Raw genomic sequence first — 17,637 nt, 5'->3', positions numbered from 1 at the left:
CGCTGAGCTAAAGCCAGCCCTATTTGTATGGTTTTGGGACATTTTTGTGGAGACAGGGTAGTTAGGTGAAGTAATGTGGGTTTTCTTTTGTTGCTTTTTGTTTGGAGATAATTCAAAATTCTCATGAATTTGGAAAAATTGTTCAGAGAGGTCTTGTGTGCTCTTCACCATGGTTCCCCCAAAGTTTCTCCAAAGGCTGCATCTTTTATTAGTATAGTACAATATCAAACAAGGAAATTTACATTGGTACAATATGTGTGTATAGTTTTACGTAATTTTGTCACCTGTAACCACCACCACAATCAAAATACATAATTATTCCATTACCAAAAAATCTCCCATATGCTACCCCTTTGTAGTTTGGTTGTGTCCCCACTCAAATCTCCTCTTGAATTGTAACTCCCACAATTCTCACATGCCATGGGAGAAACCCAGGGGGAGGTAATTGAATCATGGGGGTGAGCCTTTCCTGTGCTGTTTTCCTGATAGGGAATCATGAGATCAGATGGTTTTAAAAAATGGGAGTTTTTCACACCTGTAATCCCAGCACTTTGGGAGACTGAGGCAGGCAGATCACAAGGTCAGGAGATCAAGACCAACCTAGCTAACATGGTGAAACTCTGTCTCTACTAAAAATACAAATAAAATAAAATAAAATAAAATAGCTGGCCATGGTGGTGGGTGCCTGTATTCCCAGCTACTCAGGAGGCTGAGACAGGAGAATAGCATGAACCCAGGAGGCGGAGCTTTCAGTGAGCCGAGATCGTGCCACTGCACTCCAGCCTGGGTGACAGAGTGAGACTCTGTATTAAAGAAAAAAGAAAGCAAAAGAAAAAAAAAATGGGAGTTTCCCTGCACAAGCTCTCTCTTTGCCTGCCACCATCCATGTAAGATATGACTTGCTCCTCTTTGTCTTCCTCCATGATTGTGAGGCCTCCCCAGGCATGTGGAGGCCTTTAAATCTCTTAAGTCATTAAATCTCTTTTTCTTCCCAGTCTTAGGTATGTCTTTATTAGCAGCATAAAAACAGAGTAATAGAGTCACTCATCCCTTTTTTCCTCAATATTACATTTTATATATATAACCTATCACAGTCTACTGGTGTTGACATTTACCAATTTGAGTGAGGTGAAGAAACCCTACCTCATTTTAAGTCCTTTTACCTTTCCACATGTAATTGTGTTAAATATTTCTTCTACATATACTGAGAACCATGTCAATGTTATAATTTTTGCTTCAATATAAGGCATATTTAGAAAACACAGAAAAAAGGTCTATAGTATTTACCTACATTTGTATTCTTTTTGTTGTTGCTTCTTCCTGATATACCAAGAGTCCTTTTAAAATTTTCTTTCTGTTTGAAGAGCTTCCTTTATCCATTCTTTTAGAATAAGTCTGCTGGCAACAAATATCTTTAGTTTTATTTTATCTAGAATGCCTTGATCTCTCCTTCATTCTTAATGGATATTTTTGCTAGATAAAAGGGTCCGGGTTGACCTTCTTTTCTTTTAGCATTTGAAAAACATTGTGCCACTTTACCCGGGCTTCAATAGTTTCTGATGTGAAGTCTGCTGTATTTCAGTTTTTTCCTATTGATAAGGTATCATTTTTATCTTATCATTTTCAAGATTCTTTCTTTGTCTTTAATTTTCACACATTTAATTATGACATTTCTTGGCATGGATTTTCTGTTTGAGGTTTGCCTGGTTTCTCAAATTTGTAGGTTTATGTGTTTTGCAAAATTTGGGATGATTTCATCCATTTTAAACATATATTTTTAGTCTCACTCTCTCCTATCTTTCTGAAATTCCAATGGCATGAATGCTATAATCTTTTGTTAGCATCCCATAGGTCTCTGAGGCTCTGTTCATTTTTCTTTTAAGACTGTTCTTTTCATTTTTGTTTACAGTGGGTAACTTCTATTGTTCCATATTCAAGTTCACTTATTCTCTTCTCTGTCTTCTGTACTTGGCTATTGAGCCCATCCTTAAGTGGGTGGTGGAAAGTCACATTCCCCGTGTGATCTGACACCATGAAAAGGAAGGATGGAATTTCATTCACCCAGCAGAATGAAAGTCCTGTTTATTTTTTTCTGACACCACCTATTGGGGAGTGGGATGGTGGCAAAGACAAAAGTCTATGCTCCCCACTAGCCCTTTGTTGGTGAAAGTAGAAATGTGGATGCAGTTTCTTTTTTTTCCCCATTGTGTTTGGCTGGAGTAGGTGATTACTGTCTCGCAATAATCTCTCATGCTAGACTGCCCTTTTTCTGGTCCTTTATTTAGTATGAAAATATTTTGGGGAGCACCTTTTATTTTTCTGTACCTGTAGCATTTCCAGGTTGCCAGCTTCTCCAGCAACTATTTTGGCATACATGTGGCAAAAAGGAAACCCACAGAACTCACACAATACCATTTCTTAGGTCCTAAGGAACCTAAGTAGTCTGCCCTCTTCTCTCTACCTTTCAGAGTTTTCTATGTTTGTTTCATAAATGCTGTGCATAGTTTTAGCTGCACTCTAGAAATAGAGGGAAGTGTGTCTACTCCATCATGTCCCAGAACCAGAACATAATATTTTACCTTTTTTTAATGCAGAAATATGCATTTTTGAAAATTTGATTTTATGGCATTACATTAATGCCAACATTCTTAAGATACAGAATTTAAATGAAACAACCACAAAGATAATTTTATAGCTCCTAAAGTAACCATTTTTTTCAATGCCAATTTTTAATGCTGTCCAAATTACAATAAAACTGATGCAGTGATAGACCAATAGCAACATTTTACATTAGTACATTTTTGGAAAACATGTATAACAGGAGTTTACAGACATTAACCTTACAGTCTATCTCTTAGAAGCTGCTTGTAAAAAAAATTTTAAAAACCTAAAACCTATGTGGTATTTATTATCTATTATACTTTAGAAAAATATGGAAAATCTAAATACCCAGCAATAGGAATATGATACAGGAAATCATGATACATTAAAAAAGTAGAAATAATTATTATTCAAACATGGTGTGATTAACACTTAGAGAAAAATCTTAAAATTTTTTTGATACAATGTCAAATGAAAAGATCAACATACAAATGAGTATATACATTTAGTTATTTCTGTGTTAAATGTGTGTAAGAAAAAAACTAAAAAGGAAAATGTAAAATTAAAAATAGTCATTAGGTTTAGTGGAAGATACTGAATTAATTAATTTATAAATAGATATTTATTGAATACCTGTTATGTACCAGGCATAGTTCTAGATGCCAGAAATATAGAAGTGTATACAAATGACAAAAATCCTTACCCCTATGGTGCTTACTTTGCAATAGAGGGGGAGCCAGGTAATAAAATAAATAATACATTATGGTTTGTTGGATGGTAATAAGTGCAATGTAAAAAATAAGACAGAAAAAGAGAATAGGTATGTGTGGAAAAGAGGGTGTAATTTAATTTTAAATGTATGACTTTTTTAGCTGTGAGAAAAAATTAAGTATGACTTTGTTTTACAAAATATTAATTTATAAATTTATAATTTCTCAAGTGAAATATACATTTTTGTTTTTAATAATAGAGTAAAGCCCCCATTATTTCAGAAAAGACACCATTAATTTCAAAATTTTAAAATTTTGACAGGAGCAAGGCTAAACATTACTACATTAAGACTTATAGAAAATATGAATCTATTGCTATGTGTATATATCTCTATCACTGCATTTCATTCAAAGAATGTTAAAATTATGTTTACTTGCTGTCTATCCCATAAGCCTGTATCTTTTTCATTTAATTTTGTAACCAAATGTTTGAGAAAGTTGTCCATATTTATTGTCTCCATTTCTTCATACATTCTCCATCCTCCAACTCACTCCTTCATCCACATGCCCTGGCTTGAACTCCTACCACCCACCAGATCACTAAAAGTGCACTCACCAAAGCCTCTCAAGACCTCCATGTCACTACACTACATGCTTTAATTATCTTTGACCTAGGTAGTAGTTGGCAATATTAGTCCCTCCACCCTGTTAAATACGACTTTGCTCTTTGGCTTCCTGACACTACATTTTATTTTCTTTTTTTCCTATCTCTGTGGTTAGTCCCTCTCATCCTCCTTTGTAGGTCTCTTATCCTCTACCTAGCCTTTAAATGTAGAGATTTCTCAGAGCCATATCCTAATCTCTCTTCACATGGCCTCGCTGAGAAATCACATCTTTTCCTACCATTCTGGTTATCACCTGTAGACAGATGACACCTTAATCTGTACTTCCATATTCATCTCTTGAGTCTCTTACCAACATACCGTTCTGCCTACCTGACATCTCTGCTTGGATGTTTTCCAGGCACTTCTAGCTTAATGTTTCCCAGGCTAAACTCATCATCTCCCCTATCCAGCCAAATCTGCCTAAACTGTTTCTCCTCCTGTGGTCCCTACCTTTAGTAAATGATATCATCCCTTCTGTTGCTCATGCCAGAAGATCTGGGAACCATCCAGGACTCCTCCCTCTCTTTTACTCTCCACATCTAGTCAACCACAAACTTAAATTGATTCAATCTTCCATTATCCCTGAAAACCATCCACTGTTTTATCACTACTGTTACCACCCCAATCCATCATTAGCTGTAGCCTAAGGTATATTGCAAAAACACCCAAATACTTTTCATCCTCTCCACAATATTCCCCATTCAGCAAGACTGATCTTTCTTAACTGCCAATCTGATCATGTCCTGCCCCCATTTAATCCTTTTAATTTATTTCCATTGTCATTATAATCAAGTCCTACTCTTTAGCTTGATTTATAAGGCTCACCTCAATCATCTCTCCAATCACTTTCTCCTCAGAATGTAATGCTTCAGTAATGTTGGCCTTTTCTCATCAAAGATAAAATGTCCTCTCTCACTTTTTTGGCCTCCAAACACATTCTGTTTCAGCTCTCAGTATAGACAATACTTCCTAAGGAAGGTCTCTTATCATTGGTGTATATGAAGTCTTAAATGCTATGTAGCATTTAAATTATAACTGTTATTACGAAGTTCTCATTAAAACAGTTATCTACTAGAGTTACATATTTAATGTTTAGCATAGTAGACTATATGCTACAAGACAATGAAACATCTCTCTTGTCACTGTTATGTTTTAATGCCTTGCATAGTTCCTGGTTCATTTTAACCACTCAGTAAGCATTTATTGATAAGCAGGAGGGAAGAAAGAGAGGAGGGAGAAAAAGAACAAATAATAGTCAGTCTTGGGTGAATTACAAGAAAGGAAAAAACCAGGAAATTTGTTTAATAACATACTTCAGACTTTAAAAAGTATTTACACATTCATTTCACATTTGTTTCTTATAACAACACTGGGAGGAAGTATTATTATGTACTTTTTACAGTGAGAAAGCGGGCTAATGAAAGAGGTAGTATGGCTCATCATGTGTTTTCTTCCACCTAAAATCTCATTTCCTTAATTTTATCCACTTTCCATTCCTTGAGATATAGCTGAAATATCACCTGCTCCTTAGCATGTCTCCTTTTCTCGTCACAGCATTAATAGTATAATTTTCTTCATCTTCTGTAATCCCACTGCATGCTTTATGTGCTAATGATTCTTAGCACAATGTTCTCTACATTGTACCTATTTTTGTGTTTCATTCCAACCTCTAAAAAAGTAAAATCTTTAAAGAAAGAATCCTAATCATCCTGATATTAATCACCACAGGATCTAGCACAGAGTAGATGATCAATAAAAATATGTTAAATGGAGGCCATCTCTAAGATCTAGTCCAATCTTTTCGATCTACTATAATGAAAAAGCCAATTCAGTAAGTTATTTCAGATTATCCAAAGGCCACACAATAGCGTGCTACTCCTTGCTTCTTTTTGTCTCCTTCTTCCAACATCCCCATGCATGGAATATGAGAGGAACAGTAAACTTGGACTTATGTGGTTTCTAGCTGGTGCTGATACTTACTAGTTACGTAAATACTCCCAGCCTCAGTTTCTGCAGAGGTGAAGATACAGTTCCCAGTTGTCTTGCAATGCCAGTTCCTAGCAGTGTCTACCACATAGCAATGAACACTCTTAAGAAATATTAATGATTTATGAGTCTTGGACACTGTTAAGAAATATTAATAAGTTATGACCATCAGAAACCTGATGCTACAGAGCCCTAACCACAATCCTTAAGAAGTCTAATATGTAAATAAAATAGGAGTGAACTAAAACAGGCAGAAAACTTTTGAATCTTCCAGCTTCTCCAGTGAAGATGAAGCTCTTCACTGGAGCTTCATCCTTAGCTCCAATGAAGCTAGAATGAAATTCAGCTTCATTCTAGAAGCTGAATCTTCCAGCTGCTAGATGTCTCCTCAAGGCACAACAGCCTTGAGTTGCCACACATTTATATAATGGTTTGCCGGTTGTACCTCATGTTGATTGGCTTTCTATAACTAATTAACTACCGGTCTATGCTAAGACTTGAAGGCCTTGGTACCTGTTACAGCCTCCTATAAGAGGTGAAGAAGAATGTTTGTTCACCCTGAAAAGGTGAAAAAAGGGTGTTTTCCATATATATATGTAAATACACATATATATACACACATACATACATGTATGTATAAATATATACACACACACATACATATGTGTATATTCCAAATTTTATATATATATATATATATATATATAATATCCAGGAAATTTCAGATTTTTAGTGTTTATCCTGAAGTAGGAATTTTTACATGACTTATTTGGAATATCAAAGGAGGTAATACCCAAGGAAAGTATTACAAACTTTTTTTGTTATAGTGTTTGCCTTGGTTTTGGGAAAGCTAGAATTAGAAAGACACTGGAGAAGACACTATAAATTTGAGATCTACAAGGTATTTTTCAGGTTTGAGTTAGGCCATTGCTGAGATTCCTAAATTAGGATAGACTCCTTGGAGCCAATAAAATCTAATATTCTGAGAGCCCATAGCCACTTCTTTATCAAACCCTGGGAATATTTATGATAATGGCTGCTGGGAGATAGGTTCAGGTGTAGGTAACCGACTCAAAGCATAAAAGAAACTCCTAGACACAGAGCACCAAGGTGGAAAAAAGGATGTTCAAAATACAACAGTAGCAAGGAGAATAACAATTATGATTTGCACAGATTAGTCAATAAAAATTCTAAACATAAAATTCCCTTTTGGAACAGATCTTTTATAGCATATTCATCCTGTATCCCAATATCTAGAACAGTGCATAGCACATGAAGGTGCTCAATGAAGTCCTATGAAGTTAAAAAAAATCTAAACATCTGGCTTGAGGACAGGAAACTCTGAAGCAATGAAAGTTGCTTTGTATCCAAGTTCTGGGGATGGCAAGGTAAAAAATAGGAGATATTACATATACAAACAATGTGATGTGTTATGGTACCTTATGCCTAAGTGGCCTAATAAACTACAACAAACTCATTTCTGAAACTTTAGGCTTGTTCAGACCATTAGAGGAATCCAATGACTGGACAATGGCTGCTGCTGAGTGCCTGCCAATATTGTGTAAGAGCACCAACTTAATTCTAAAGCATCATAATCCAAATGCAAGGACCCATTATTTCAAAATCTTGTCAAGAGCCCTAGCAGAGAAGACACAACACAGTTCATGAGAAAAAAGAAGCAAAGTGAAATAATTAAGGCTTATACATCATTCAAAACACAAAAAAGAACTCCAGAACTTAACACTTGGAAAAAATGGATGGTGATTATTGTTGCTGTACAAGATCCCAACACAGAATATGGAAAAAGATATACAATGTCATTTTGAAGGCCCTCATGAGCAAATCAACAGTGATGTCCTTTTATTTATTTATTTATTTATTTATTTATTTATTTTATTATTATTATTATACTTTAAGTTCTAGGGTACATGTGCATAACGTGCAGGTTTGTTACATATGTATACTTGTGCCATGTTGGTGTGCTGCACCCATCAACTCGTCAGCACCCATCAACTCGTCATTTACATCAGGTATAACTCCCAATGAAATCCCACACCCCTCCCCCTCCCCATTGGAAACTGAACAGTGATGTCCTTTTACTTGCAAGGTTTAAAGTAATCATCTATATATATGCCTATTAAAGGATAAATGATTTCTATTATTATCTACTTGGGCTGGAACCAGAGACTCAAAGCAAAGGCCTATCCCTTGCCCAGAAAGACTGAGAGAAGGAGCAGCAGATTAGTTGATTTGACACAGGAAAGCAAAAAATCATGCCCAAGGAGATATTTTTACCTTTCTTAAACAGTTTTTATTATTGTCATCAAATGCCTCTACTTTTATAAACCTGAGCTTCTCAGCCCAACATTTATAGAAAATTGCCAAGTATCATTTGGAGATAAAAGCACAATTCAATATTCATGAATTGCTAATTTTCTATAAATATAGACATTTGGAGACTATCTTCTCACTAGTCATTAATATTTGAACAGAGATCAAAGCTATAACAATATTAACAATTCCTTGCATTTGTATAGGGTTTTATATAATACTATTAATGATAGATGCCATTTGTTGAGCACTTAGTAAGTCCCAGGCACTTTGCATGTAAATTCTCACAACAAATTCAGTTCATTTTAACAGGCATTCACTTAACACCTACTGTGTGATAGATGAATAGATTAATAATACTAGGTTTTTGTCTTTGAAGTCTTTCATTTTGTTGTACTCAATCAATGTTTATTGAATGAATAAATGAATGAATGAATTGGTTGAAAAGGTATTATGGGGTAACATAAATAACACAGGGCACTCTCTTACTCTTTATGGTCTTAATAAAGTACTTAACTTTTCCTTGCCTCAATTTTTTCATCTGTAATATACGGATATTTAAAAGTTCCATTGCAAAAATGTGGAAATAGTAACAACAAATATAAAGCATCTGACCCAGATGGCTTTGTAGTAAGTGGGGTAGTTATCATTACTAGTATTATTAATATTATTACTATTATTACAATTATTAACCAATCCTATCCAACTCCCCTCCTCCTCACTATAGCAATGATACAAATAGAACTTTAAAATACACACACACAAAACACAAAAACCATGCAAAGCAAGAGAAAGCTACTGAACTGTAGTTCCTAATGTCCTCCTAGGTTATTATACATAATCTATGCTTAGGCTAGGAAAAGAAAAGAACCAACTTTATTTACGTTTCCAAAGATACCAAGATAAAAGCCAAACAGGACAGCAAGCTTACCAAATAACTGACTGTCTTTTCTCATAGTTGAATGCTGATCATTCCAAGCATAGGACCATATTTCCAACATTCTCAAGAACAGTACCCAAAGAATGGCCATACAGAAACCCATCCTCATTCTTCTCAGTGACAGTAAGTCTGATCCCCCGCTGTACAGCAGATAAACTTGAGCTCTGGGTAAAATTTTCTTTTTTAAAAGAATTACTTTTATTTTTTGGGGGGTCCATTAGTAGGTGCGTATACGTATGGGGTCTGGGACCAATTTTCTAACCAGGAAGGAGTCTCATTCTGTAGATCACTTACCATTTTGGTCTGCTGGTAGATTTCACCATAGGGGCCATCCCATCTCTATAGAGACTCTTGGTTTTACTGAAGTTAACAATGTTGAAAATGACCCTCTGAAAAAGAAAGAGGGAGAAGTTCATCTTAAAACTATGTAATACAAATTGCAACTTCCTGATAATTAAGACAGGAAAGAAGAAACAGGGTTAAAGGCAGCCATATGGACTAGCAGCCAATTGTATAGTGAGAATACACAGTGCTCATGAGAATGTAATGTGTTTGTGCCAGCTGAGCATAGTAATTATGCATTAGCTCTGGAACCTGGAAACTTGAATTTTAGTACCAACTCTACTGCTTTTGAGTTGTGTGGCCTTGCCAAGCTACTAAACATCTGTTTCAGTATCCTGATCTGAAAAATGGGAATAATAACAGTACCTACTTCATAGGACTCTGATGAGAATTAAATTAATATATGTACAGTATTTGGAACCATACTTGGTACATAATGAATGTCATATAAGTTTTAGTTACTATCAACTGTACCCTTTCTCTTGACTGACCTAGAATTTACATAGAAATAAATCATATTGTCATCAGGGTAATAGTAGTACATTTAAAGTTCAAAAACACTAAAAATAGTAACTAAGAACAAAATTGCAATTAAAAAATTCTACAACTACTTGAAACCCCTTTGACTAGAACTGGAGGATATATATCCTCTTCTGTACACTCTTTGTTATTTTCTTCTGGGGGTCGGGGTACTAGGCTCAACTCTAATCTTAGCATACGTTTATAGCGCCATAGGTACTTGGATAAATCTCTCCCCATCTCTGGGTCTTATCTTTAAAATGAGTGATTATGACATTCTAGATACCTTTCCAAGAGGATAGTATAATTTTAAAGGATTGGATCTTTGTTTTAGCAAACAACTTTGTGGTAGGAGGGGAGGGAAGATTGTGAAAGAGAAGAGAAATGTGATAAAGAGACACTTGAAACCACTGAAATAGTCCAAAGGAGAGATGATGAGAGCTACAGGTAGAGCAGCCAGAATACCTCAAGAGAAGAAAAGATTTCAAGAGGTTACCACAGGCTATCCTTTCTATCCAGGGGCAGTGAAAAAACCAAAAACATAAAAATTCATGTATCATTTTATTCAACAAATATTTATTGTGTGAGGTATTATATAGTATCAAGTGACAGTAATTTTATATACTTTTTTAAACATTGGAAATATTCTCCTATAACCATAAAAAATAAATATGAACATCTTCATTTAATAAATGTAGAAACTATGGCTCAGAGAGGTTACCTAACTTGATTGAATTCATACTAGTAGATGACAGAATTGATATTTGAATTCAGGGGATAAACAGATAAGATGTCTATGATTTTTACTCTTGAGTTAATCACTAAGATTCCAAAATTCCATAAACCTAAACAAGTCTATTTTCCAGGGGCAAAAAATAAATTTAATGGTAATTATTCAAGTCCTTAAAATTTTGTTTTGTTAAAAAAGAGAAAATCAAAACTATTTCCTCTGACCTCATGTTTAGGACTATAATAAAATGCTTTGTCCCATGAAATAAGCTTTGAGGGATAACTTGTGTTTTCCTTTCTCCCAGAGACCCAGCCATTTACCCCATCTGTAGGCATTTTGGTTTCAGGCCTCTCTTCTGTCATTAAATTAAGTCATCGAGAATGTCCAAGGCTGTTCCATTATTAATAACCTAGACCTGCCTTTTGTCAATTCAATTACTTCACTCAGGGTCTTGGCTAGTATCTGATTTAAGAAAATCAATATTAAGGGGACAAATGGCCTTTGAACCTCAGAGGGCATAACCCCTCCCCGCCCCCCGCTTCTTTTTTCTGAGATTCCAGTTATCAGATCCATTTCCAGTGAACCTGGAAGCCATACTGCACTTTCAGGATCTAGATTATTGATAAATACAGAGAGAAAGCTAATAAAGCAATGATGTAAACATGTGAAGCTGGAATAAAGAAATGAGAAAGTGAAACATACACTGACCATTAACATCCTACTGTGTACCTAGGAAATTTCCCAGGTATTTTAAATATGCTATATTATTTTCTTAATCCATTTATAAATAAAAGTTGTTTATTTTAGCCCAGTTTTAGATGTGAGGAAATTGACACTTAAACAAAGTGGCTTGTCCTCCAAAAATTCCCAACCTATTGGTAGAGCTAGGACTTAAATCTTAGGTGTTTTGACCATAAAGATCATACCTTGTCTATAATATTACATGGGAACAGTAACACCATTTCTTACCATTCCCTGTTCAAGTATTTTTTATGTTTTCCAGCCATTTAGCAACATCACTTGTGGTAGAGAGATTCAAAAGTATATGAAAGCAGACAGTACAGGAAACACTGAATTTCCATATTTTATACTTAATCATTAGTTTTTACTCAAAATGAATAAGAAGATGTGGCATCCATAAGATAATGGTAACCACAACAATAATAATAACAATTTCTGAGCACACACTATGTACCATAATCTGAGTTAAGCACTTCATTCACATTAGAACAATGTTTTATATATTAGAATAACCTAGTTGTAAATTAGAATCACTCGTATAGGTTTTAAAATGACAGATGCTTGGGCCCCACCCCAGAGAGTGATATTTGATGCATTATCTCATTTGTTTTGAGGATAATGAACTTTTTGAGACAGGCACTATTTGTCACCGCTTATTTACAGATGAGGGAGTGGTAATGTGATTAAGCAAACTAAAACCATATAACTAATAAGTAGCAGAGCTAGTATTTAAACCAAGTCTGTTGCCTCAGAAGAATAAGCTTATAGACTTTTTAGCCAGATACACTTGGGATTGAATCCCAGTTTCACGTTCTGTGAATTTAGGAAAGGTAATTCTTCTTCTTTTTTTTTTTTTTTTTTTTTGGACATTGATTGTTTACATCCAAGATCGAGATGGTGACAGTATCCTACCACAGTTGTTTTAAGAATCTATAAGATTATATAAGTAAATCACCTGGCATATTGTATCTAGATCTAAACAGTTGTTCAGTATTTATTGAGCCTTTCCCTTCTCATCAATAAAGCCAGATCTTTGGGTACGTTACAATATCTATCTTTCTTTGGATTAAAAATTTAACCTGAGCTTCTTGTTTCAGTAATATGGTGCTCTATCAGAGCTCTGCAAATAGTGACCACAGTACACTGTTAGTCTAAGAGTAGGTATAACCTTCAAGGCAGTCATATGTGAGGAATGGAGTACAGCCCATCCTGACCAAGGGGCTTATGGTGCTACTGAAAATGTGCAAGTTCCATTTCAGGTATAGGCCAAAGAGTGGTCCAATGTGGGTAAAGGTATCATGAAAAGCCTGCGTGCAGTCCTAAAGAGAGGCCTTGATTCTCTGTCTTGTCATATATGCAATACTTTTGTCAAATCATAACTACATTTCCCATTTAATATTGTTCACGTTAGTTGCAGGGACTATTCTAATGGGATTACAACAAGCTAAAAAAAGCTTATGCACAGCAATGAAAACTATGAACAAAATGAAGAGACAACCTCCAGAATGGGAGAAAATATCTGTAGACTATCCATCCTACAAGGGATTAATAAACTGAATATATAAGGAACTCAAACAACTCGATAGCAAACAAAAAAAAATTAAAAATGGGAAAAAGACATGAATAGACATTTCTCAAAAGAAGACATACAGATGGACAGTAGGTATATGAAAAAATTATCAACATCATTAATCATCAAAAAATGCAAATCAAAACCACAATGAGATATCATCTCACCACAATTAGAATGGCTATTACCAAAAAGACAAAAAATAAAATACGTTGGTGAGGATGTATAAAAAAAGGAACACTCATATATTGTTGGTAAGAATGGAAAGTAGTACAGGCATTACAGAACACTGTATGCAAGTTCCTCAAAATACTAAAAAAAGAACTGCCATGTGATCTAGAAATCCCACCACTGGGCATATATCCAAAGGAAAGGAAATCAGTACATCAAAGAGGTATCTGCACTCCCATATTTATTGCAACATTATTTACAATAGTCAAGATATGAAATCAACCTAAGTGTGGATCAATGGATGAATGGATAAAAAATGGAATATTATTCAAAAATACATACACAATAAAATGTTATTCAGAAAAGGAATTAAATCCTGTCATTTGCAGCAATGTGAATGAAACTGGAGGTCACAACATTAAGTGAAACAATCCGGGCATAGAAAGACAAATATTGCATATTTTCACTTAGACGTGGGAGCTAAAAAAGTAGATTTCATAGAGGTAGAGAATAGAATGCTGATTACCAGAGGCTGGTAAAGAAGTTGGAGGATTAAGAGAAGTTAATTAATGGGTACAAAAATACAGATGGATAGAAGGAATAAGTTTTAGTATTTGATAGTACAGTAGGAAAATCATAGTTAATGACAATTTGTTATATATTTCAAAATAGCTAGAATAGAATTACAATGTTCCCAACACAGTGAAAAGATAAATGAGGGAGAGGGCAAGATGGCCGACTAGACTCAAACAAGTGGAATGGCTCCCATGGAGGGACTAAGATGACTGGTAGGCTTAAAGCAGATCTTCAGAGGGGGCACTGAGAGTGGATGGAGGAAAGACACAGAAGCTGGGCTGAAGGGGAAAAGAGCTGGGAACCCTGAGCAGGTTACCACACACAAGAACTAATTTTTTTTTTTTTTTTTTTGAGATGAAGTCTCATTCTGTTGCCAGACTGGAGAGCAGTGGCACGATCTCAGCTCACTGCAACCTCCACCTCCCGGGTTCAAGCAATTCTCCTGCCTCAGCCTCCTGAGTAGCTGGTATTACAGGTGTGTGCCACTACACTTCGCTAATTTTTGTATTTTTAGTAGAGACAAGGTTTCATCATGTTGGCCAGGATGGTCTCGATCTCTTGACCTCATGATCTGCCCACGTTGGCCTCCCAAAGTGCTGGAATTATAGGCATTGAGCCACTGCGACTGGCACAGAACTCATTTTTTGAACCACAACAGCTCTGGGGCAATGGAGTTGCCCACTTTCGCAACCAGCCTCTGGAACTCTGGCAGGAGGAGAACCCTCGACCACCATGCACAATTGAGGTGGCAGGGAGAGCTGCTTTGAGAAGTGATAGAAGTAGCAAGCCAGCTGATGTGGAGCTCACAGGGTTTGGTGCAGGACCATCTCTAGTGGAGCACAGCCAGGGACCACCTCTAGGCTTGACTTGGTCCCACAAGAGACTTTATCGCTAGGGGAACTGTTGGTCCTGATCTTTGCAGAACAATCTTCCATATCAGATGGGGCTGGTCCAACCTGAGCACCCTTTTGTCTGCTGGCCATTCCTGGGTCCCTGGCCATTCCTGGGTTCCCAGTCTGGCCATGTCTGCTTAGAGGACAGTCTTGGTTTCCCTGGGGCCACAAACCACATGTTCTGTGTGAGCAGACCATGTCTGACTGGTGAAGAGCTCCAGTGAGGCAGCTTCAATGGACATGCACCAGCTGCACACTCCTTCTCCATACTGCAGCTTCCCCTTGGCCCATGGCAACTCCCCACATTACTTTGCTGGTGTGTGGATGCATGGATGGATTTTGTTTTACTTGCCCTTCCACACACATAAGTGCAGTATGCTCCCTCTCCCTTGCTAATAGCGATTGCAAATGGGGGCTTGGTGGGCACAGAGCCAGCAAACTCCACCCCTGCCAGTGCCCCACCCTTGCAGTAAGACTGCTCAGAGCACAGTGGATCCTCTTACACCATTAGCAATTTCTCTTGCTTGAGGGGCACAGAGAAGGCACCCAGACCTGCACCAGCCCCAGAACCCCATCCCCAGGCCAACACCACCTCCAATGCAACCATGCACAGTCTCCAGCAGGGGCCCTGCCTCCTCATAAACTTCATTGTCTTGCTACTGTAGTGAATGCCTGCAGGGAAGCAGGCACCCCTGCATCTGCCAGCACTACACTGCAGCTGCTGCACCTCAGTTCCCCCAGAACAGTGAACTCCAAAGCTTGAGCAGCTAGAGAACAAAGTTTGGGCCTGATACAAATCCCTCAGAGTTAGAGCACATAGTTCAGGATTTGGGAGCTGAGTGTTGGCTCTCTAAAATCTACCAGAAACAAAGCCAGTTGGCTAGATCTGCCTTATACCACAAGCCCTCAAGGTCATCAAACAGGATAAAAAAAAAATCCAAAGGTCAAAAACCTCAAAGACTGCAGGCCACAAAGATGAGAAAAATCAGTGCAATAACACTGAAAACTCAAAAAGCCAGTGGGTCTTCTTTCCTCCAAATGACCACATCGCCTTTCCAGCAAGCATTCAAAACTGGACTGAGATGCTTGAAATGACAGAAATAGCATTCAGAATATGGATAAGAATGAAGTTCACTGAGCTACAGGAGTACACTGAAACCCAACAAAAGGAAAATAAAAATCACAGTAAAATAATGCAGGAGCTGACAGACAAAAATAATCAGTATAGAAAATAACATAACTAACCTGATACAGCAGAAAAACACACTACAAGAATTTCATAATGCAATCGCAAGTATTAATAGCAGAATAGACCAAGCAGAGAAAGGAATCTCAGAACCTGAAGACTGGCTTTCTGAAATAAGACAGGCAGACAAGAATAGGGAAAAAAGAATGAAAAGGAATAAATAAAACCTCCAAGAAACATGGGATTATGTAAAGACATCAAATCTACAACTGACTGGTTGTCCTTGAAAAAGATAGGGAGAATGGAACCAACTTGGAAAAATTATTTTAGGATATCATCAATGAGAACTTCTCCAACTTATCTAGAGAGACCAACATTCAAATTCAAGAAAAGTAGAGAACTCCAGTAAGATACTTCACAAGAAGATAATCCCAAGACACATAGTCATCAGATTCTCCAAGGTTAAAATGAAAGAAAAAATGTTAAAGGCAGCTAGAGAGAAAGGTCAGATAATCTACAAATGGAAGCCCATCAGACTAACAGCAGAACTCTCAGCTGAAATCCTACAAGACAAAAGAGATTTAAGGCCAATATTTAACATTATTAAATAAAAGAAATTTCAACCCAGAATTTCATATCTGACCACACTAAGCTTATAAGTGAAAAAGAAATAAGAACCTTTTCAGACAAACAAATGCTCAGGAAATTTGGTACCACCTGCCTTATGAGAGCTCCTGAAGGAAGCACTAAATATGGAAAGAAAAAACTATTACTAGCCATGACAAAAACACACTAAAGTACACAGGCCAGTGACACTATCAAACAACCACATAAACAAGTCCACAAAATAACCAGCTAACATCATGATAGCAGGATCAAATCCATACATATCAACATTAACTTTAAATGTAAATGAGCTAAAAGCCCCAATTAAAAGACACAATGTGGCAAACTGGATAAAGAACCAAAACCCATTGGTATGCTGTGTTCAAGAGACCCATCTTACAAGCAATGACACACGTAGGCTCAAAATAAAGAAATGGACAAAAATCTACCAAGCAAACAAACAAACAAACAAACAAACAAAAAAACAAAAAAAACAGAAAAAAGCAGAGGTTGCAATCCTAGTTTCTGAGAAAACAGACTTTAAACCAGCAAAGGCCAAAATGACAAAGAAGGGCATTACATATGGTAAAAGGTTCAATTCAACAAGAAGATCTAACTATCCTGAACGTATATGCACCCAACACAGGAGCACCCAGATTCATAAAGCAAGTCTCAGAGGCCTTCAGAGAGACTTAGACTCCCACAAAATAATAGTGAGAAACTTTAACACCCCACTGACAATATTAGACAGATCACCTAGACAGAAAATTAACAAAGATATTCAAGACCTAAACTCAGCACTGGATCAAATGGACATGATAGATTCCTACAGAACTCTCCACCCCAAAACAATGTGATATACATTATTGTCATTGCCACATAGCTCATACTCTGAAATTGATCACATAATTGGGAGTAAAATTCTCCTCAGCAAATACAAAATAACTGAAATAATAACAGTCTCAAAGACCACAGTGCAATCAAATTTGAAATCAAGACTAAGAAATTCAATCAAAACCATACAATTACATGGAAATTGAATAATCTTATCCCGAATGACTTTTGGGTAA

The 17,637-nt window shown here is 36.5% G+C and overlaps 1 protein-coding gene across 6 annotated transcripts in view; it reads right to left on the bottom strand.

The window, feature by feature from the left end:
- Window positions 1-17,637, bottom strand: part of LOC103224854 (AGBL carboxypeptidase 4) — a 1,478,618-nt gene that overhangs the window by 712,547 nt on the left and 748,434 nt on the right. For all 6 annotated transcript variants that reach the window (XM_073007314.1, XM_073007316.1, XM_073007315.1 and 3 more), the window contains exon 4: window positions 9,528-9,622. In XM_073007314.1, the coding sequence (XP_072863415.1) occupies window positions 9,528-9,622 (95 nt within the window). The remainder of the gene's footprint in view (window positions 1-9,527; window positions 9,623-17,637) is intronic.

This window comes from Chlorocebus sabaeus, chromosome 20 (genome assembly GCF_047675955.1).
Source record: "Chlorocebus sabaeus isolate Y175 chromosome 20, mChlSab1.0.hap1, whole genome shotgun sequence".
Lineage (NCBI taxonomy): Eukaryota > Metazoa > Chordata > Mammalia > Primates > Cercopithecidae > Chlorocebus > Chlorocebus sabaeus.
This window is presented reverse-complemented; position numbering and strand designations above follow the sequence as displayed.